This window comes from Nannobrachium achirus, assembly GCF_963921795.1.
Source record: "Nannobrachium achirus genome assembly, chromosome: 18".
Classification (NCBI taxonomy): Eukaryota; Metazoa; Chordata; class Actinopteri; order Myctophiformes; family Myctophidae; genus Nannobrachium; species Nannobrachium achirus.
Window position 1 is genome coordinate 54,643,802 of NC_137825.1, and position 23,912 is coordinate 54,667,713.

Genomic DNA, 23,912 nt, shown 5'->3' on the forward strand with positions numbered 1-23,912 from the left:
TTGGATGTGACTTATGGGGGCTAGAAGTGTTACTGTAAATAGCAATAAAGAAACTGCTGGCTTATTGTGTCTAAAAAGACATATTTAGCCACTTTACGCATGCCCCCATGCGTACGCATGCCCCCATGCGTACGCATGCCCCTGCATGCGTACGCCTGCCCCACATTTTAGCACGGCAAACGCAATAAAACAATAGAACGAAGCAAATGAAAATATTTTAACACTCACTTTTTCTTTTCTCTAATTACAATCTAAAATATGAACCCTTGTTGTAAAAAAACAAAGTTGTCCTTTAAGTCACAAGGTAAAGTGGTTGTAAACTTTATATTGCTAGCAAGTACATTATTAATTAACTTCATGTAAGAGAGGCGTCAGTACTGCTTTCTCATTTTTAAAATCGGTGGGAAAACTTAACCTAATGCCAATCATTGTTTTGATTGATTGAATACTTTATTAGCAGTTTGCATAGGAAAAACACAGGACAGTATAGTTCAGATACAAGGTCTACTAATAGGATTTAAACCCAAGAAATCACAACAAATTGTTTGGGGCCTGTGGGGGTTAAAGTGGCGCTGGGTGAAATTGACGACAACTGGGGATTTTTCTTTGCACTTTAAGTTTATCCTTGTGCAATTATATGTCCTTTTTGCCTGCTGTTTAAGTTAACCATAGCTTGGCTTCGGCCCCTGAATCGCTGGCCACGCCGGTTCTCAACGTGGGGTCCTTAAGGGAGTTTCAGGGGGTCCCCAGCAAAATTATAGTTAGGAACCAAATGGACCCTTATGGGTATGTAACTGAGAGTGTACAAATGAACCCTTTGATTTTACGTTAATAAATAAATGGTGGGCCCAGAGATAGGAATGCCATTAAATGTACTAATGCATGTCAAATAGGGGGGTCCTTGAAATTAAAATGGTTGCGAAATGAGAATCACTGCCTATAGAGCCCTAAAATCTTCTCTTATATGGGGGTCCCTAGCATATCTTTTCAAATGGGGGTCCGCGGGCTAATTAAGTGTCATTCTCAATTTGGGGGTCCTTGACATGAAAATGTTTGAGAACCACTAGTTGAACGAACCATTTTCGGCATGTAAACAAGAGTTGAACATCTTCGGGTCCTCCTCGGTCATTTCCGTAGCTCCTCCTCCAGACCAGTTGTCAGGGGTAACTAGAAGAGACGCTTTTTTCCTCACAGGGGAGGCTTGACAACACAAAGTAGCATTTAGCAGTTCTGCACCTTTTCCCTCTTCTTTAACATATAACTCACAACACGACACCCGTGAAGGAGGTCTTCAGGTAAGTGAAGGTTCCAAGTCCGACGCAAGGAATGCTTCGTTTTCGTTATATGGCATTGCTGGCTAGCGAGGAATGCTAATGTTACTGTAGCTAAGGGCCCTCCAAGCATCAGTGGATTAGCGTTTGCTAGTTGATTATCATCATTAATAATGAATATAGTGAACGCACGGATGAACATACAGTAGGCAAGTTCACAACTTATCACGAGTGATCTATATCTATGCATTTAGCCAGTAAAAAAAGCTAACCTGGCTATTGGCTACTAGTATTTTATAATTAGCTGTGAAGCTAATAAGCAGTTCCAACCTGTTGGTTGGCATTGCTTCTCTTATATCAAAAGTATAGGCTATATATGCAGTATGAGACAGAAAGTACTGCAAGTTGATGAGTATATGTATATAAAATATGTATTTTGATTTCCAGCTTTAATATTATCTAACTACAAATGAATGGTGCACCTTTCATTACTAATATATAGTATTTTTGAATGGAACTTTGGTTAACTTGTGACAGTGCCATGATCTGGATTATGGATAAATAATCTATAATAAACATTGTAGGCTACTTTTTGTGAGTATTATTTTCTTGACACTTCTTCCTCGTTTTGTTTTCTTCTCGCTGTTCACAACAGTACTTTTTCTTTTTCATACTTCCCTGTAACTTGTATCCTTAACTCCTGTGCCGCCTCTGGGCGACTGAATTTCCCCCCGTGGGATAATAAAGGTATCTATCTTTTCTCTTCTCTTTAATGAACAGAGCAGGGCCCTTGGGGACATGGCAGTCTACTTTGACCACCGCATTGCTGCCCCGGAGTCCAGTGGGGTCCCTTCTCAGGTGGCATGGCACTCCACTCACCCCGTCCTGGCTGTAGCATCCAACCACCCTTCTACCGGGGGCAAGATCGACCTTTACCTGCAACAAGTAAACTAACCCAGTGTTTCTCAACCACTGTGCCTGGGGACTTTTGGTGTGCCCCTGAGAAGGGTCAAGTGTGCCCCTCGAAACTGCTTGAAAGCCAGTGTTGTATTTATCATTTTAAAAATGATTTAAACTAGTGAAAACAGCCGATCTACAAGCACACAACGCCTCGCGGTGCGAGGCGTTGTGTGCTTGTAGATCGGCTGTTTTCACTACTGTTGTGCTACAGCCTTGTATGATGAAGTAGGGCTTTACTTTGTGAAGAAATGTACAAATCTGAAACTAGGTACAAGGTTTCTTCCTGACAGTGACGATATTTACACCCCCGTAGTATGTTGGTGTGCCCATGGATTCTTGGGACATGTGCGTGTGCCCATGCAGAAAAAAGGTTGAGAAACACTGAACTAACCCAATAAACATATATAGGACAGTTATACTGTAGCCATTCATTATCCCGCTTATTACCCGGCTACTAAATAAAATTAATAATTCGACTCAAAACTAAAAAAAAAACAAAGTATTTCCTTGTTTACAGACGGCTGGAAGTTTTCCACAAGTGTCGCGCTGGCGTCCCCCCAGCGCGACACGGTCGCCTTGGAAAACAAGGAAGTGCTGATTAGATAGAATCCATTTTCTGATACTACGTTGTCTATTTCTCGCTTAAAATATTCTGAAAAACATTCTTGAGAGCAACATTTAGTTCTAAATTAGAGATGGACATCGGTATCGGCCGGTATCGAAAATCGGCCGGTATTATATAAAATCGGCCTCAATCGGTGACCGGCCGGTCCTAACGTAATTTCCGGTTTTCCGCCGATCAAAAATGACACGCATTCGCAGTACGCAACATGTGGCTCAACGCGCGCTGACCAAAACAAAGCAGCAGCGAAGCTAACGCTAACAGACTCATGAAGAAAACATGTTGCAGATTTGGACTTATTTCACTGTGTGCCAGGATGATCCAAAACTCGCTCTTTGCATTGATATTACCCGTTCGCTCAAATAAATAACTCCATCTCATTACAGTACATCTGAACAAAAGCAACGATGCGAGCTGAACGGTGCTATAGTGTTCCGTCTATCTCTCTCGCTCTCTCTCCCTGTCCCTCCCTCCCTCCACACACACTCTGACTCTCACACCCACAACGAACAGCAGCGAGTGGTGTACTGGTGGCTGGCTGCGTGAGTTTAGTCGAAAACAGCTGATCTACAAGGCATACAAACTCACATCATGCTAAAGAATGGCCAGATTAATGCACACGCTTTATGTGCTCTATAGCAAAGGCTGCCGAAGAAGCGCTAAAAATGTCCGAGAAGCGTCTATTTTATTTCCCGTGCGAATCGTCTATTTTACGTGCTATCAACAGTGATTTTCCGATGTTCCCTCCCTGTTGGTAGCCAGCCACACATATCCCAAATATTGCGCTACATAAATGCATGTAATCATGAGCAGCATGAGTGTCCACTGTAGCCTGCTTGTTTAGCGTCCTGTGCTAAGATAAACACTTCTCTGAGTCTCATCACCCAATGTTGCCAGGTTTTGTTTTTGAGAGAGAAACAAGCAACCAGGGGGGTTGCTTGTTGATACTAATGACAGTATAAAAACAGAAAGGATTGCCAAGCCAATTTCACCAGCATATTAACACATGGGCGGCCAAGGTTTATAACATTTATAGCTGTTGCTGGTGCCACCATTGACTTACGTTATGTTTTGATGAGCCCCGCAAGCTTCGTGCGTGTGCACGTGCGTGTCCAGAGAAGATTGAGGAGGTACTCCATTTGTTTACAAACGCTCGCGAAACTCGCGGTAAAAAAATCGCGGTAAATTCGCGGTAAAGTGTCGCCGTGAAAACAATCAGCTCTCTGCCTCCATGGGGCTGTTTTTACCTCATTCTCAGATAAAGCCGTTCTTATGTTTCAAAGTAGAATCTAAAGCCATGTAAAATCCTTCCGTGTGGGGAGAGACAGGGGGCTTCCTGCCCTGGCTGGGTGACGTAATGGATTCAGGGCATGCAAAGGGAAGCTGCGGTCTCGAAAAGTTAACTATTTGTTGACTCGTCCCTCGACGATATAACTTCCTGTGGCAGGGTGACATCTAGTGGCCATAACTCGTCCCTGAACGAGTTTGGCTCCCCAAGTGTTAATAACAATGATAATAATAATAGTTAAATAGCACCAGCTTTCATTTTTCAAGTACAAACATTGCACTAGATTGAGTTCAAGTTTTATTTTCTTAAGTTAACTCAGTGCTGCTTAAAAAATTGTTGATTGTGACATTGAAAGTCAACTATTCCAGTGTTTAACTGGGGTACTACGAGTACCCCTGGTGATACCCAGAGGTACTGCATGGGATACTGAAGAAATTACATGGTAGAATACCAGCCAACTGAGATGTGTTTTTGAATTTTGTTGATCAGTTGATGATTGGTTGTTGATTACTAGTTATTGACATGAAAACTGACTCTTATTGTCAGTGTTGAAAATAAATCTGCTCAGGATGCACTGTTTGAAACTCACTCCATTTCTTATTTGTGATGTTATATTGTTGAACAGGGGTGTTATGCATATAGCCTACCATAGTTGTGGTTTTAATTGCAGTTATATAAGCAAAATGTTGTCTGGGAAAGGGAGTACTTGGATAAAAAAATCATGGAAAGGGTACTCAAGCCAAAAAATATATGGTGTATTGTATAATTATTGTTCTTTCTTAGATAGAAAATCGGTATCGGAAAAATCGGTATCGGCAGATCAGAATTTAATAAAACCGGAAATCGGAATCGGCCAATAATTTTGCAATCGGTCCATCTCTATTCTAAATGTCGCTGTGTGTGTGTTTACATGGCTGACATTTTGGATACAGCTAAGATTCTCGCAGTGCAGCTGGACTGCAGCAGGTGCTCTGAGCCTTTGATTAGGCAGCGGTCTGTTATAGAGTGGAGCGGTCTGTTATCGGGGAATATCAGACCTCTGATTTCAGCGCTCGACCAATCAGAATCAAGAGTCCAAACAAGCCGGGTAATAATATGACATAATCACCTAATCGCAATTATTTGAGATAATCACAATTGCTTGTATGTTGAAATATGATCATATATTTTCAAATAGTGGAAATGGCAGATTTTAATTTAAAGTTATTAAATATGTCAGCTATGTCTTTGTATATTTAGGAGGTTGTTTGACATGTCTGCCCTCAACTTCAAAGCCTCAGAGGAAAGCCTCATTATGTTCCAGTGTTCAATGACAAAAGCCCAATTAAACCGCCAATCGCAATTATTTATGAGACAATTAATAGTCACATTAAATGGCATAATCACGACAGCCCTAATAGTACAGAAATGATGCATACATTAATATAAAATATATAATCAGCAGTGGTGGGCTAATAAGTGTCAATTTGGGGGTCCTTGACATTGAAAAAGTTTGAGAACCAGTGATCTACAGTCCTAGACTCCCTGAATCCTCCTGCACTTTTACATGGCTACCGTACATACTGTATGGAAGCAACTTGCGTGTACGTTAGATAGATACCTTTATTATCCCAAGGGGGAAATTCAGTTGTCCAGTTGTAGCACAGCAGTATAGTATACAGTTATTTACAAAGTTACAGAGACGTAAGAAAAAAGATAGATAAGAGGGAAAAAAACAAACAAAAACAAGAGCAGTACAGTACCAATAAAGAGAAGGTGCATCAATAGAGGGGGCGAATAATATATAAGTATATATACATAAAGTGTCTTACAAAAGAGACCATAGCAGTCAATGCTAGTTAGTGCAAACAAGTATCTCACTGTCATTGTTAAACAAAGCAAAATACTCAGAAACTACCAACACAACCTAATAGTGCAATGTCAAAAATCAGTGCGAAACAAAAAACAAAAAGACAGCTCAGAGAAGAAGAAACTAGGAAGCGTGTCACCGCAAGACGCACATGAGCACTCTCCCTGGAAGGTCCTTAGAGGTCAAAGTCAATACAGCAATAGTTCCTTAGAGGTCAAAGTCAATACAGCAATAGTTCCGTCAGTCTAAGTTAGGAAGTTGTTCACCACAGACTCGCTGAAATCCACCCCGTTTACCATTGCAGGGGGAGTTCGTGGAGAGCTGCCACGTGGAGCGTCCTCACCAGCCCACGGTGCTGCGCTGGCACCCCGTCAAGCCCCTGCTGGCGCTGGGCTGGGACAACGGCGAGGTGCTGCTTCTGACGCACCCCACCGGGGAGCAGGCGGGCCTGCCCGCCACGCACGCCGCCTGCATCACGCTGCTGGAGTGGAGCAGCTCCGGCAGTCGACTGGTCACCGGGGACCAGGTGTGTGCCGAGCGCCGGAAGCTGTCTCGTGATCGCTGCGTTTGTGGGTTTTACTGCACAGACGCTATTTGCAATGTGACATGCAGTATCGAGTCTAGGGTTCTGGGTTCCCACTGTCATGAAATTCCTGGAAATATTTTGAAATTAGAACAATATAATTTTGTATAATATTTTCACAATAAAACCATGTTATACAAAATTCCTCAACTCTTAGTGCTCGTCAGGGTGCCGGGGTCCCCAGTTCAAATATGATTATTTCGGGGGTCACAGCCTGAAAAGGTTGAGAACCACTAGCATACACTACCTGTCTTTGGGCATTGCGCATAGGAGTAAGCGACTCGTTATTGAGCTGAATTATTGTTATATAGTCCTGGAAATCTGGTTAAATATTCTGGAAAAGTTTTGGAAATTAATTGGTAAACATGTGTGGGAACCCTGAGGGTTGAGAGCCATTAGAATTTTAATGATTTAACGATTCCCTCTTAAGGGTCCGATTCCTTAACGGTTCCCCTTAACGATTCCTAGGGAGTAGCGGAGTACCAATAATGATCACGTACAGGTCTGTAACTCTGAGAGTGTACAAATGGAACCAATTGTATTCTTCACCTGCTGTGATAGATGGGAGTGCTAGCAGTGTGGAAGCTGGATGCCAGAGGGAGAGTTCAGGGAAACCACCTTGTCAAGCACGAATACAACAAACCTATAACCTCCTGCATCTTCAGACCAGCCTTGCCTGGACAGTAAGTCACCATGGCTCTGGAAAGCATGCTCTTACGCAGTATGTGGTTCACCTTGTCATTTTGCACCCGTTCACCTTTTGTGAATATTATAACAAACTCCAGACTGTACTGTTGTTGTTTGAAGTGGTTGTGACTGTGGTTATAATCACTGCTATTTAGTATATATTTTTTACTGTACTTAAGTACAATTTTGAGGTATTTGTACTTTACTTGAGTCAATACTTCAGCCCTATACATTTCGGCCATTTGAAATTGAAAATAGCCGATCTACAAGCTCACAATACGTTGCGCAATGCGATGCATTGTGAGCTTGTAGATCTGCTATTTTCAAAAGATTTTTATACATTTGAAAACCTCTGAAACGGGACATGCTGCGTAATGAGTACTTTCTACTTTCGGTACCTTTAAGTACATTTTGATACTCTTCTCCAGTAAATTTTTAATTCCGGACTTTTACAGTATTTCTACAGTGCAGTATTGATACTTTTACTTAAGTTAAAATAATTGACAACCTTCCAATCCCCGCTGTTCCAGAGATGTGGCGATGTTAGCCCGGGCTGCAGTGAGTGGAGACCAGAGTGCTCTGGACATGTTCAACTGGAGGAAAGATGGGAGGGGAGCTCCTCTCAAGATGGGTCCTCAGGAGGGACTTGTCTTCTACGTTAGCACAGCGGATGGTATGTGTGTGTGTGTGGGGTCTTTTTATGCAAGCGTGTATTTGGGCATTTTCTGTGCCCTAGCATAACTCTACAACCCAAACATGAATTGGGTTCATTCACGCTGGATCTTAGTCGCAAGTTCTTAAACCCCAATTTTGCTGCAATCACTAGGGCTATCACAATTATTACATAATCGTCAAACGCAATTATTTGACATAATCGGGATTATTTTTCATAATCGTTTCCATGTTGAAAAATGTTCATACATATTTTTTAAAGTAAAAAATAGTGGAAATAGCAGATCTACAAGCTCACAACGCGTCGCATCGCGACGCGTTGTGAGCTTGTAGATCGGCTATTTCCACTATCAATGTTATTTTTTAAGTAGTAAGTTGTCAAATATGTCAGTAATGTATTTGTATATTTAGGTTATGTCTTGTGTCATATCTACCATATGCAACTTCAAAGCCTAAAAGCCAAACAGAAATGTAATTATCAACGACAAATACACAATTAAATCGTTAATCGCCAATTATTTGAGTGACAATTAATCGTCATGTAAAATGTTATATCGTGACAGCCCTAGCAATCACAGTAGAAAAGTATAATGTCAAGGCCACCAAATATAGCGGCTAAAAAAACAGGAAGTTCACAATCACTTTTTAGTTTTGTTTTTTACTACTACTTTATTAACCAGCAGGGTCCCTCTGGGGTCTACTATACCCCACTCCTTTTCTCCCTCTACACCAGACCAAACTTCTTTTTGCCAAAAATAGCCGATCTTCAAGCTCACAACGTGCCACAATGCAACACGTTGTGCGCCTGTTAGATTGGGTATCTTCACGAATGTTTACTCCAGAATAGAGACGCTAGGATTCATGTGCTTATCTTTTTCTCCTATGAAGGCAAGGTCCATGGTGTGGATGAACGCGGTAAGAGCGGGGCGCTCCTGAGCGTGGACGGCCCCATTCAGAAACTCTTCTACCTGGGGAAGAGGGAGGCCCTGTGCGTGGTCACAGAGACCCTGCTGTTGTCTCAGTACACCCTTGGGCCTGAGGGAGGCGCTCAGGAGCTCATGAAGGTAACACAAACAACCATACAGTTCTTTATCTCCGCCATGGCCAGACAGCCAGATGCTGGAGATTAGGGGTGAGCGATATGGAAAAATACTAAATCACAATATCTTTCCAAGCGGTATCACAATACACAATCTGATCACGATTCTTTTTCATGTTGGTTTTATGGTTCTTTTTTCAAGTTACTTGACAGTACAACCACCTACAATGTAACAAAAACGAAAAGAAAAAGGAGTAACAGACCATTTAGACCAGTGGTCCTCAAAGTGGGGCACAGGGTTCCTTTTGGGAGGTCTAAATTGACCCTTACAAGTATGTAACTCTGACAGTATACTGTCAGAGTTAAGGGGAGACCTTGACATTGTAAACTTAAAATGCAGGTTTAAATTAATTCTCTATATTAACAATTCAACAGGATTTGTTTATAAGGCCCCCTCATTGTATCACGATATATACAATTTCTCTGAGAAGGCATATCGTGGAGACATTGTATCATCTCAACGATACTTATCACCATATCGCCCACCCCTACTGGAGATTATGCTGTCGGTCCTGTGTCTCTGTCTGTACATCTGTCCGTCACTATCCAGACAATTGGTTATTAACACTTATGTTGCAATGATTTTTTCCGGCCAATGTCCCACGTTGCCATGGTTACCATAGACTTCCATGTAATTGTGCAATTGTGTAAAAAGTGCACGCCCATGCCTAGATGATGCACCACGTGTGTGCACACTGTTCACAGCTTTCAAACAAAAGAATCCGCTTGGAAATCCGTTCAGGCATTCATGATTTATCAGCCATTATGTTTTCTTCAGATGTAAACAAACATGGCTGCCATGTTTGAAAGAATGGGTTGGTATGGGGGTTAAACATGCAATTTCGCGATCGCGATCATGCCTAATACATTTCTGGAGGTCCAAAAAAACTTTTTGAAAAAAAAAAACAAAAAAAAAAAAACGTTTTTTTTTCTTTCAAAAACGGCCCAAACTCGGGAAACTCGGGGTTGGCACAGGGGTAGTACCTTTTCAAACTCGGGAAACTCGGGGTTGGCACCAGATGTGTTAAAAAGTAAAGTCCCCCCAATCACATTATTGTTTGTTTATCTCAATAAGGTGAAATTGAGTAGCAAGAGCGGCCAGTGTGCAGATATCGTCTGGACAGATAATGGCCTCCTCATCACAGCCACGGGTGAACAGGTCATAAGGTCAGAAAACTCTCTCTATCTCTCTCTCTCACACACACACACACACACACACACACACACACACACACACACACACACACACACACACACACTAGGAACTAGGGCTGTCACAATTATTACATAATCGTCTAATCGTGATTATTTGACATAATCGTGATTATTTTTCATAATTGTCATAATCGTTTCCATGTTGAACAATTTTCATATAAGTCAAATCTAGTGGAAATAGCAGATCTACAAGCTCACAACGTGTCGCATCACGACGTGTTGTGAGCTTGTAGATCGGCTATTTCCACTATCAATGTTCTTTTTTAAGTCTAAAGTTGTCAAATATGTCAGTCATTTCTTTTTATATTTAGGTTCTGTTTCATATCTACCACGTGCAACTTCAAAGCCTAAAAGCCAAACAGAAATATAATTGTCAATGACAAAAACACAATTAGATCGTTAATCGCAATTATTTGAGTGACAATTAATCGTAATGTAAAATGTCATAATCATGACAGCCCTACTAGGAACACACGCTTACTACGTACTAGGTAATGCAATCATCATTTTGTTTTTGTAGGCTGTGGGACTTGGAGAGAGACGACAACTATGTTCTGTCTTTGGATGAGACTCTGGGCTTTGAGAGAGGAGAGATGATCAATTGTGTTTCCTATTGTCCTGGAAAAGGTAAGTAGAAATACAATATACTGCTGACTGTACTCCCAAAAATACATTTCCAATTCACACATCTTTTTAAGCATCTTCCATTAACAAGAACTGCCATGAGTTCACTCAAGCTCTCAGTTTAGGCCAGTCTAAATGTCTCAGTCAGCTTATTAAAAATATTGCATCTTCCCCAGAAATCCTAGCGGCAGGAACGAGCCGGGGTCATATAGCAATGTGGAAGATGGTGGTCCAGCCAGGCAGCAACAGGGCAGACACCAAGGCTCAGTGGAAACTACAGACTCCCACTGAGATAGATGGCAATGTCACCCAGATACAGGTACTTTTTGGATCTTATTTACCCGTACTTTACTTTGAACTAGGGCATTCACCAAATATTCGAATAGTCGAATATTCGAATATCAAAGTCACTATTCGACGTTTTTCACCGAAGTCGAATATATTTTTTTTTCTTTTTTGAGTTGCCAATTCCCCTGGTGGATGAATTTGTTAATGCTCTATACCAGGGGTTCTCAACCCTTTTTAGGCTGTGACCCCCAATATAAACATATTTGAACTGGGGACCCCCACCCTGACAAGCACTTGGAATTGTAGGTATTACATTTAATGTGACTCGGTTCCACAGATAAATATTGTGAAAATAGCAGACCTATGTAGATCGGCTATTTTCACAATGTTCGCCTCTTGCTTACTTAATATTTGACAGTTTGGCCAGTCCTGTCGAATATTCGACTATTCGAATACTTTGAGGTTGAATAATTTGAATACTAAAAATCACTATTCGTGAATGCCCTACTTTGAACTGTTGAGTGTCATTTATTTTTATTTTTGTCCATGTCCATTATCACAGTGTTCAATTGTGTCAAATACTGATGTCCCTATCCGTGTGTCCCTTTTCTGATTGGCCAATATAATGATGAGCACATAGCTATACATCATCATCATACATCATCATCATTGTCAGGGGTGCACATAACTTTTTGGGGCTAGTACTCAGGGGAGGACCTGGATATGTTGCTTGGTGTGCACTTTTTTTTGTTTGTTTCTTTTTTCTTTAAATAGGCCTATAAACATGACCAGGGTTCTGACATGACCAAATAAATAGAACACTAGGTCTACAATGCAAGCCTTTCAGTGCTGCACGTTAAATAGTTATCCTATTCAAAAGTGCCATTTTTTAAAAGCAATGACGGCAGATGTTCATGTATCAAATAGATATGCTGCACATCCAGTTGTCGCTCATGCGAGTGCAAGACAAAATAAATAATAGCCTAGTAAAGAGAAAAGACGCCGGCGATGGCCGATCTCGTTTGCACCTGATAACTGCACAGCAAACGTTTTATTGGAGCTACAAGCTCTGCTCCCACAATGTTACGCGAAAGCCTTGTGACACGACGTAAACCAGCATGAGAGACACAGACAGATGAGATAATGATCTACTCACTGTATGCTGCTGTGGAGATTCCAAGAGTTTAACGTGCCGTATTTCCAAAGTGTGTTCTTGTTTAAGTCACAGCATGGTTTAAATATGCTATCGTAAATATGAACTGTGGCTAATATATTGTTTTTAATCCACGTGGGTCCGTGTTTACTTAGTTACACTAGAGTTTCGAACAGCATAACAACAGAAGTGTCATGGCAGCTGGGTTAGGACTGACTTCTTCTAAAATCGGATTTCAAAATAAGAGACACTTTTAATGATTAGTCAACACACCACTTTTATCTTTAGGTCTACTTACAGGACGTACGTGTTAACGTGCAGCAAGTGACACCAGAGCTATTGTCTGACGCTAAATAAAGAATTAAATAAAGCTACCAGCGGCAGTACGCAAAAGCGCTTCACGTTGTTTGATCCGGCACGCAATATTTATTTTGACGGCGCATGCGCACTTGCGTACCAGTTATGTGCACCCCTGATCATAGTGTACTTATCATGCTACTCGAACCCACACTGTTTGTTCAGGAACAGTATTTTCTAGTGTGGCGCTCACATTAGACATAGTGTATAATATTAAAATGGCTCCAGCCCTGTAGGTTGTTCATATTGTCAGCTACATGCTTCAGATGTAAATACAAATGCTCAGAGCTATACATGCTTTGAAATCGCAATAGAGTTCTGTACAAACAGGACTTTTTTTTTGTTTTGTCTTTTTTTGTGCACTTCCCAGTGGGGCTCCAGTCTGAACCTGTTGGCAGCCAACAGTTTGACCACGGTGACCATCCTGAGTGAGCATGTGATGTCAGCCCACTTTGGCCAGCAGGTGGCGGCAGTGCAGCTCACCCCCTCTCAGCTCAACATCTCACTGCTGGGCACAGGGGAGCAGCTCACTCTGCGCTCTGACATGCACGTCAAGGGAGTCTGCGTCACCCAGGTAACCCAGGAGACTATAGTGGCCTGGTTGTCAGTGTGTTGTTCATAGTTTATGTTCCCTAATACCTAGGGCTGTCACAATTATTACATAATCGTCTAATCGCAATTATTTGAGATAATCGCAATTCTTTTGCATAATCGTCATAATCGTTTCCATGTTGAGAAATGTTAATATAGTTACAAACACTTTCAAAAAGTAGTGGAAATAGCAGATCTACAAGCTCACAACGCGCCGCATCGCGGCGCGTTGTGAGCTTGTAGATCGGCTATTTCCACTATCGATGTTCTTTTTTAAGTATAAAGTTGTCAAATATGTCAGTAATTTCTTTGTATATTTATGTGTCATGATTGCCAAGTGCAAATTCAAAGCCTAAAAGCCAAAAAGGAATGTAATTGTCAACGACAAATACACAATTAAATCGTTAATCGCAATTATTTGAGTGACAATTAATCGTCATGTAAAATGTCCTAATCGTGACAGCCCTACTAATACCTCTTTTCTGCTTTTTTTCCCCACTTAAAGTTTATCCATTTTTCATGACAAAAGACAAACAAATAGACATCACGTGTGTGGCCAGAACATCATCTTATATCCACAAGTTTCCAACGTCCCATAGTGCATTGCACAGAGTTGTGCGGCAGTTCCGGCGTCGCAAAGCCAAGTGTGATCTACAAGCTCACAACGGTTGCATCTGCGACACGACGTGAGCTTGTACTTCTTGTACCTCGCAGACACGGGTGGATAGAAAAATTAAATATGATAAAAGGACAAATGCTGTTCTATCTATGTCAATAGGAGATTGCGTAGGGAAAACTGTACACTTTTGGTCACAAGTAAAAAAAGAAAAAGAAAAAAAAGTGGGGTTAACATTTAACAGAATTGTATAAAATCTAAAATGGGGAGATTTAGCTTGTTTCGTTCTTTCAGACAACCAGTTGCCTAATACCTCTTTTCGACTACAAGAACTAAGCGAAGCATGTCGTGCCGACATTTCACAAGAGTTCTGGACTTGTTTCCGCTATGGCTCTGTTTCAGAGAAGGTTCACAGAACCTAATTTGGGCCCTGCTCAGGAGTAGATTAGATTAGAGATAGATAGAGTTCTGAGAACCCATAACTCAGAAAATATACTTGTTTGTTTCCTAAATGTTTCCTAAAATAGCTAAAATAGCTGATCTACAAGCCCAGCATGCCCCATTGAAAAGCACTAGGAGCTTCAGCTTAGTTCTGGTTATTTTGCAAACATGAACCAGAAAAAATAACTTTTTGGAAAATGTCAGTTTCTGATACGCTTCATTGTCGAAAAGAGCCATAAATTGCTGAATGCCCATTCGAGGCTATTCCCACGCAAGATGAGTGAATCAATGTGTCCTCACTTTAACGTGATGTTGATTTTGTGTCCATAGGACACGGTGACCGTATGGAGCGGCAAACATGTCACTGTGTATGAGCTCGCAGGCAAAGCACTACGCAACACAGGTAATCACTCTCTGAGCACAAGCTCTCTGAACAAGGGATGGGACGATAAGCGATATTATCGTTTATCGTGATAAAAAACACTCACGATAATCGTATAGTGGGGATTTAATATATCGTCATATGTCCTCCGTCATGCACTGGGATCAATTCACCTTTTATTTGCCGAGCTGCACATCCGGTATAATTGAAACCCTTTATAATTGGTAAAAGGCACTTATAATATACGTACTTGATACAGTCTTTTTTTCACTCTCTATCAAATGTCTTTACGACGCGTTGTGAGCTTGTAGACCTGCTATATTTTGGCAAATGTTCCGCCCCAGGTTAATGGATTTTGATTATCGCGATAATATCGTAAATCGCGATTTCTTTTGTCACAACAATCGTGATATGACATTTTCATATCGTCCCATCCCTACTCTGAACAGACCTGGCAAAAGCTATCATCCTAACTCTCTTTTTGAGCGGTGGTCACACCGTCTCCATAGCGTGGCCGTGTGTGTATCCGTCTATGTATGTGGGTGGGTCCGTATGTAGCCTAAGTACCCCTGGTGACCAGAGAGGTGCTGTTGAGTCTAGTCTGCCCTGAGCATCAACTGCAATACCAGTGGTGGCCTGAGTGACATGGATGGATGGATGGCTCTCTCTCTCACACGCAAGCAAGCACCCCCCCCCCCCCCCCCATATTATTATTATTATTATTATTATTTTAAATATTTTTAAAAAATATTTATTTAATCTTTTTTATTATAATTATAATTATTATTATATATTTGTTTTGCTGTTGCGCAGCCTCCACGACCACCGCTCAGTTCACACGGGTGTGATTTTTATTTAAATTGTCTACTTTTACTCTCGTCTTCTCTCCATCTCATCTCACGATCACTCCTGGCCTTCCACAGCTCTTGATGCAGTCTTCTTTCACTCTCTACCAAATCTCTTTGCCAAAAACTAGACGATCTACTAGCTCAAGACACGTTGTGAGCTTGTAGATCTGCTATTCTTTGGCAAATGTTTCGCCCCAGGATAATGGATGTTGGGGATATTTTGATTACCGTGATAATATCGTAAATCGCAATTTCTTTGGTCACAATAATCGTGACATGAAACTTTTCATATCGTCCCGTCCCTAATGTCCTGTCACTGCTGATGTCCCCAGGTTCTTTCCAGTGCGAGTCCCAAGTGTTAGCCATGCACGGGGAGAACATCTACACCGTGGAACCCAACCGGGTCCAGGTCCGCACGCCACAGGTGTGTTTCCCTCCAATTCTCCATTCACCACCTGTGTCAGATTTGAGCAGATCCACAGCTTGAATTTGTATTGCTTTGTTCTTCTCAGTACAGTATGAAAATCAACTTGCAGAGAACTCGCGAAACTCGCTAGAGATGAATTTCATCGCATAGTTATTCTTTGTCAAAGACTCAAAGTTATATTATTGTGGCGTCTGAATGTATTTTTTTATTTATGTAAAGCGTAACTTATCTGAAAACTGTAGCTATAAATATATACCGTATTCAGCCATCCATGACGAAGTGATATTTCGTCATTATATTTCGTCATTATTGACTCCATAGTTCACATAAGTTTGGTAATTATTTAATGACTGGAGAAAAACAAATGTGAAATCTAAGAATAATGCCATTAACGGAAAACTGTTAAACTATGTTTGTGCCAACACTTACATTATGTGACACTTGGCGCTAGGGGTGGGCGATACTGGAAAAAAACATTATCACGATACTCTTCATGCAGTATCACGATACACGATATTATCACGATACTGTTTTATGCGAGTTTTTAGGTTTATTATGATTATTAGACCCACACAGATATTCTATTGATAATCTATTCATTGTTATGCTGCATATAGAAAGATAGATATCCTAATCTATGATTTTTTTAATGATAACATTTTGATTTTTGATTAAACAATTAACATCTTTTACCTCAAAATATTTACTAGTTGGTGTGATGATGGTTCAGGTCATTCAAATGGGTCCAAGAAATGTTTTATGGGTTCCCATAAAATGTTTTTGAGTGTTGTGAGCTTGTAGATCGGCTATTTTCAAAACAATTTGGCTAAATCATTTCGGGACCTCTCTGGGGGTCTCGACCCACAGGTTGACAACAACCCATGCCTTACCATTGAAACTTGGGGGAAAACAAATTACCCTACGACCAACCAAAGTCAGGAGGTTTGTTATGATACAAGCTTTCTTTTTACAGAATTACTCCGTATTTTACAATACAGTTATCATCCTAGCTTTTAGCTTTTCTACTAAACAAAAATGGCATGGTTTTATAACTAAGCCAATTATGAAATAGACGCGAAATAGACGCTACGATTTCACCGCGAGACACACGCATGCTTCAACGGTGAAAGCATAACAAACAAAGCACTTTATAGCTACTTGTTTGTAGTTAATAAAAACAGAAGCATGCATTTACAAGGCGATCTAAATCACCTCATCAATACTGCCAGAACACACAGCTGTGGACTCCACTCCAGCACACGCACACACACACACACACACACACACACACACACACAGCTCAGCAGTTTGCAGTGAGATGGCTGATAGCGATAGCAGGACGGATAAAGTAGTTTGCGTCCTGTTAGTTTAATGCATCCATTGTGAAAAATATGCTTCAAAGAATGCAGGGCAAGCTGCATCACTGCTTTATAAAGTCCCGTGAAAGTGAAACTAAATCGTGGTCGTGGACCAGTGTGCCGTGCTGCTCGGTGCTCCGGTCAGTCACTGTAGAGTGTAGACACTCGGAGCCTGTCTGCGTGCTGCCCGGGGGCGGGGCCGTGAAAGCAAAGGTACAGATCCTCAAGCCATATGACACGTTGAGCCGCGACACGTTGTTAGCTTGTAGATCTGTTCTTTTTGGTGAATTACACCACCGTACTATAGAAGTATAAATTAAGCAATAGAGCAGCGACTCATAGAACGTGCACTCGCTGTATCCAGAGCCTTTTCTGTATGACTGTTTGTATCACGAGAGAAACGATAATCTGAAAAGGCATATCGTGGCAAAGCTGTATCGTCGAGACGATAATTATCGCCATATCGCCCACCCCTACTTGGCGCCTTTAATGCACACCACTACTATATTGTGTGAATAACATTTTACACAATAACAAACATGGTTAAACTTAACAGAAGCGGAATGAATAGGACATACAGCTTAGTGGTCTCTCTGTTAATCTCTCTCACTCTTTCTCCCTCTCTGGAAAGCTGAACCATGTTTTTGTCCTTCTCTCTGCTAACCAGGGCACAGTGAAGCAGCTGCTGGTCTTTTCGGAGGCAGAGGGCAACCCCGTTCTGCTCAGCGTGTGCCAGGCTTACCTGGTGGTTGGCACGGACGCGGCACATATCAAAGTGTTTGACCTCACGAGGAGGTGCAGTATTTGTTTTAATGAATACTTCCACCAGTCAGTCCATATTTAAAGTGGAAATAAAACCGTGCCTTCCCTGTGCAATTCACCCTTTGTCAAGTCCCGCCCGTTGTCCTGCTCGTCTTCACACCCATTGGTTGCTGTGTCTTGGACTGGTGGGACACTCCATCCACTACCATTGTAATTCAGTTGCTTTGCATTGTTATTCTGTGTGTTCAATTCTAATTTCAAACTTGGTTTCAGTAAAATGGAGCTGCTCAGTGGCAGTATAGTGACTCAGCATGTTTCTCAATGTTTGTATTTCTCCAAAAAATATATTTTAGCAAATTCAACATAAAAAAAAGGCAGAACCAGGGCGGGACAAGGCAGATAGAGCCTGCTGGTTGGTCAGTCAGGGACCAACCAGAAGGCTAACAAAGGGTGAATTGAAATGCTACGCATTAACGCATACATCACTAATGATGTGATCATGCCAATTGACAATAATCAATAGTGTTGTGTTGTCAATGCTTACTAAATGTGTACCCATATCTAAGACACTCAGATTAGTCAAGTGAAGACACTTGTTATTTATATAACACATTTAACATTAAAAACAACAACAAACACAGTGTTACTGTTTGTGTTCATAGAGAGGCCAAAGCTCACTGCAATGCTAAGAGCTTGGCAGACCAGATCTCCAATCTGGGAGCCCTGCGGTCAGTCAAGTGTAACGCCAACGGCAACCAAGTCAGCATCCTCATTACTCAGGTGAGCATTCATCTCCTCCAGGTCTCAATTCTACAAACTCAAGTTCACTGTTTTAATTAAAATGCACCAGTGGGGGGCACGGTGGCGCAGTCAGTAGTGCTGTCTCCACACCTACCATCAGGTCCCAGTATTGCTGCACCCAAGCCGTGCTAGTCATAAAAAAAACACCCTCTCAAAAAACTTGCAGTAATCCTTGTCTCTATACTGCCTCCCCCTGGTAAGCCAGGGCGCCTGATGGAGGGGAAAGGAACTGGTTGGAATAACGTGTTCCTTCCACACGCTACACTCTACAGGGGAAACATCCCCCTATCAGGTGATAAGAAGCGGCTTGCTCACTCCTCTTGCACTGAAGGAAGCATGAGCTCAGTTTCTGGGCTCTCCCCAGGTTGGCAAAGGGAGAGTAGGGCCCAGGATTACAGCTTAGGCATTGGCACCGGGTGAAAAATGGGTTTACGGAAATCGTGGGATCTTGTTTTTTTACCAGCCCTGTTTTTGAAGTCATTTTCACTCTCCCGCTCCTCTCAGGTGAACGGGCGACCGGATCACAAAGTGTACTTCTATGACGTGGAGATGGACACCGTAACACACTTTGACTTCTTCACAGGCCGACCGCCCAGCGGCATCTCGCAGCCTGAAGATGGTGAAAGGTGCTATTTTCAGCCATGCTAGTCCACGCTTGTGTTGTTGTGTGTATACCAGGGGTGGGCAACTTTGATGATGGTGGAGGGCCACTATATTTCCACCTTCACTCCAGAGGGCCACATATAGCATATTGCTATGTCCTACTTTGTCATTCTAATATCTCAAACAACAGAAGCAAAACATAGCAGATCTACAAGCTCAAAACGCATCGCGCTGCGATGCGTTTTGAGCTTGTAGATCGGCTATTCTTTGCTTCTTTTGAATTGGAATCCTGAATAATTTTTTGTTATTTTTGAATTGGAATACCTGAAATGTAACATTTTGATTTAATTTCAAACACATTTAATTATATACTCATGTTAACTTTATGAACTTGAATACAAATACATTGAACATTTTAATACTACTGTAATAGTCATTAAGCTACTAATATAGACTGAAGGAATTAATGCAGGTCATGTTTGGAATTGTAACAGCTGAAATCAATAATATATCAGTATTCCGGTATCAACCTGCGGGCCGCATAAAGTGAAGGTGGGGGCCGCATGTGGCCCCCGGGCCGCCAGTTGCCCATGTATGGTGTATATACAGAGATTGCCGAGCTAACGTTGTATGTGTCTGTTCTGTCTTCAAGGGAACACACTCAGGCCCTGGAGCTCAATGGCCGCTGCCCTGTGTCTCACTTCTGGGACGAGAGTGAGCCTCGTCTGTTTGTGGTCGAGACGGTGCCGGTCAGCTGTGAATCTCTTTCAACGAGCCCCTCAGACACGGTAGAAACATGCGTTCTATCTATACTATAATTTTGCGAATGTCTGAGTGAGTGTCTGAGTGAGTGTCTGAGTGTCTGTCACAGCGTTTCTCCTCAGTGGCTGGAGCAATTGATCTGAAATCGCATCACCATTAGCATATGAACACACCTGACATAACTGTGAAGCCCGTTTGTCACTTTCACAAATCGTATGCTGTATATTAGCATTTTTATGGTGTATCTACTATCTATTCTGCATCTAGCATGAGGCACATCTATTCTGCATCTAGCTTGAGGCAAAATGTTTAACCAGCTCTGTGTGTGTGTGTGTGTGTGTGTGTGTGTGTGTGTGTGTGTGTGTGTGTGTGTGTGTGTGTGTGTGTGTGTGTGTGTGTGTGTGTGTGTGTGTGTGTGTGTGTGCAGGCAGGCGGGTGTGTGTGCAGGCGGGTGGGCGGGCGGGCTGGGGGGGGGGGGGGGGGGAACAGTATCTCTGTAGAGAACTCTTGAAAATCTGAAATCTGAAACTTTCCTAAGAAAATAGCAGATCAACAAGCTCTGATGCTTTTGTCCTGGCACCCTCTGAATATGTGAGCTGGCCGTGTTTTTTTTGATAACCTTTTTCATTTATTGTTTATAATCTTTTATGGTATTTAATTAAAAATAAATAAACGATTAATAGAAATCAATGAAAAAGGTTATCGAAAAAACACGGTCTGCTCCCGTATTCAGAGGGCGCCAGGAGGAGTCACCAGAAAAAAGGACAGTTGTTTTCATCGAATCTATCATAGTTAAAATGGAGTTTGAAGTTATAATGGGTTTGTATAGGGAGGTCCTGGAAGGGGGGAAATGGGGGGGAAATGAATATCAAATATCTAAATACTGAATGAAGAAATTCAAAAACTGTCCTGGGTGTTCCCAAAAGCCCGATTAGACGATAAAATGACAAAGTGTTTTTGAAAGTGAAATATCCCTATAAGGGGAGACCTTAAATATAAAAGTTTGAGAACCACTGACTAACAGCCAGTGTGTTGTGCTCTCCTCCTGGCCCAGGTGGACGTGTCGGTGGTGACGTTCTTCTGCACTCAGGAACACGGGCTGCTGCTGCAGGACTGCTACCCCAAACCCACAGGACAACAGGCTCTGCTGGCCCTCGACGTGCCCTACTATTACTTCACCTGCAAGGTACCGTAGGCACTGTAGTAGGGCATTCACCAAATATTCTAATATTCTAATATCAAAGTCACTATTCGACGTTGTTCACCGAAGTCGAATATTCGCTTATTTTTTATTTTTTTATTGTTTTCTCTTTAAAAATATATATAGTTTATAAAGCTTGGCTAGATAGGAAGTCATAAGAATGAGTTGCCAATGACCCTGGTGGATGAATTTGTTAATGCTCTATACCAGGGGTTCTCAAACCTTTTTTAGGCCGTGACCCCCAAAATAAACATATTTGAACTGGGGACCCCCACCCTGAGAAGCACTTGGAATTGCAGGTATTACATTTAATGTGACTCGGTTCCGCAGATAAATATTGTGAAAATAGCAGATCTATAGTAGATCGGCTATTTTCACAATGTTCGCCTCTTGCTTACTTCATATTTGACAGTTTGGCCAGTCCTGTCGAATATTCGACTATTCGAATACTTTGAGGTCGAATCATTCGAATACTAAAAATCACTATTCGTGAAAGCTTACTGCAGGGAGCCACACAGCTTACTCTGGGTTATGCAGTGGTTCTCAACATGTGAACCCAGGGGGGGTCCCCAAATAAATTTGGGCGGTCCCCATGATGATTAACTTAACGTGCAACATTGTTTTCTCACTCAACAGTAAACAAACCAACGTAAAGTTTAAGTGTAGCTATATGCACGTTTCCAAAGTGACAATTTAGAACCGTGTTATACAAAATGTAATGCCTCAACTCAAGATTATCGCTTGTCAGGGACTCGGGGCGGGGGGGAGGGGGGGTCCCCAGTTAAAATATGATCATTTTGGGGGTCGCGGCCTGAAAAGGTTCTGGTCCTTTGTGTAAAGTAACTGCTTACATTTACTCAAGTGCTCTACTTATAGGCCTTTAAGTCCAATTTTTTGCTTTAACTTCTACTCCACTACACATCTCAGAGGCAAAATATTTGGATTATTATTATTACAAAACATACATTAACCACTTAAACCCTATACATTTTGGCCATTTGAAAATAGCCGATCTACAAGCTTTGTGAGCTTGTAGATCTGCTATTTTCAAAAGGGTTTATACATTTGAAAACGAATAGCTAAATATATATATAAATATATGTTGATACCAATACTTTTGTACTTCTACATAGCAGTATTGACACTTTTACTTACAGGTAAATACATTTGAGTGCTTTTTCCACCACTGTGTATTATGCTTTTGCATTTTACTTTTTGAATTTCAGTAGTTTCAGTGAGATTAGCCTGATACTGTATGGTGGATATACTCTATGCAGGGCTCATCCGTGGAACATTATTACCACGTTGGCCACTTGGGACTGTGTGTGAACTGTGACTTAATGAACACCGCTAGATTTTGCCATATATCACATGCGTGCATTTGGTCTCAACACCACCTCCCAACAGCTGTTGTTTCGGAGGGGTGGCGTCTTCCTACCAGAAGTAAGTGTGTGCACAGTTAGGGCTGTCACAATTATTACATAATCACCTAATCGCAATTATTTGACATAATCGTGATTCTTTTTCATAATCGTCATAATCGTTTCCATTTTGAAAAATGTTCATATATTTAAAAAAAACGTAAAAAATAGTGGAAATAGCAGATCTACAAGCTCACAACGCGTCGCGATGCGACGCGTTGTGAGCTTGTAGATCGGCTATTTCCACTACCAATGTTCTTTTTTAAGTATAAAGTTGTCAAATATGTCAGTAATTTATTTGTATATTTAGGTTATTTGTCATATTTGCCATGTGCAACTTCAAAGCCTACAAGCCAAACAGAAATGTAATTGTCAACGACAAAAACACAATTAAATCGTTAATCACAATTATTTGAGTGACAATTAATCGTCACGTAAAATGTCATAATCGTGACAGCCCTGTGCAGAGTGCACCGCACCTGCAGTCAGTTCAGCACCACTGTGACCTTCCTCCATCGCCCCAACCTCCATTGACTGAGTAGTTCAGTAAAATGCCTTGTGCTGTGTGCTTTCAGCCTTAAAATGACCCCGTTTGGCCCTTTTTATGTATATTTATCAAGCTCAGGTACAGCGAGTTACCCGTCATGTTTGCCCATTAAGGCCTGGAACGCACCGTTGTGTCCTGTTGAGATTGGCACATTTCCTGGGGCAACCTGCCAAGTCACACATGTCTTTTTTTCTCTTTTACTCTCAAAAAAGCGGTGCATTTGAAACTACATTGCAGTGCACATCATGGGGTGATCACTGCTTGCCTCCTCTGAATTGTTTTACTTTTATTTTTGTTTAGCAGACAAAGTGACATGAGTGAGAGTTAAAAAACCTGGGTGAAATCTGCCAATATCCACAGGAAACATCGGTATATGTGTTGTGTGTCGTGTTAGACCTGAACCGCTGTCATTTTATGCTTTAACTATAAAAACAATAGCAGATCTACAAGCTCACATCGTGGCACTTTGTGCAAGTATTTGACT

General features: G+C 41.6%; 1 protein-coding gene across 1 annotated transcript in view; it reads left to right on the plus strand.

The window, feature by feature from the left end:
- Positions 1-1,208: 1,208 nt before the first annotated feature.
- ift140 (intraflagellar transport 140 homolog (Chlamydomonas)) overlaps positions 1,209-23,912 on the plus strand; it is a gene marked incomplete at its 3' end in the record, with an annotated part of 88,350 nt that continues 65,646 nt past the window's right edge. Inside the window, exons 1-18 of the mRNA XM_080747512.1 lie at positions 1,209-1,295; positions 2,052-2,216; positions 6,295-6,516; positions 7,135-7,256; positions 7,791-7,933; positions 8,821-8,996; positions 10,107-10,198; positions 10,767-10,873; positions 11,047-11,189; positions 13,039-13,242; positions 14,647-14,719; positions 15,879-15,970; positions 17,999-18,126; positions 18,756-18,873; positions 19,399-19,520; positions 20,150-20,285; positions 21,314-21,445; positions 22,868-22,903. Coding sequence (XP_080603638.1) covers positions 2,070-2,216; positions 6,295-6,516; positions 7,135-7,256; positions 7,791-7,933; positions 8,821-8,996; positions 10,107-10,198; positions 10,767-10,873; positions 11,047-11,189; positions 13,039-13,242; positions 14,647-14,719; positions 15,879-15,970; positions 17,999-18,126; positions 18,756-18,873; positions 19,399-19,520; positions 20,150-20,285; positions 21,314-21,445; positions 22,868-22,903 — 2,193 coding nt within the window. The 5' untranslated portion in view covers positions 1,209-1,295; positions 2,052-2,069. The remainder of the gene's footprint in view (positions 1,296-2,051; positions 2,217-6,294; positions 6,517-7,134; positions 7,257-7,790; positions 7,934-8,820; positions 8,997-10,106; positions 10,199-10,766; positions 10,874-11,046; positions 11,190-13,038; positions 13,243-14,646; positions 14,720-15,878; positions 15,971-17,998; positions 18,127-18,755; positions 18,874-19,398; positions 19,521-20,149; positions 20,286-21,313; positions 21,446-22,867; positions 22,904-23,912) is intronic.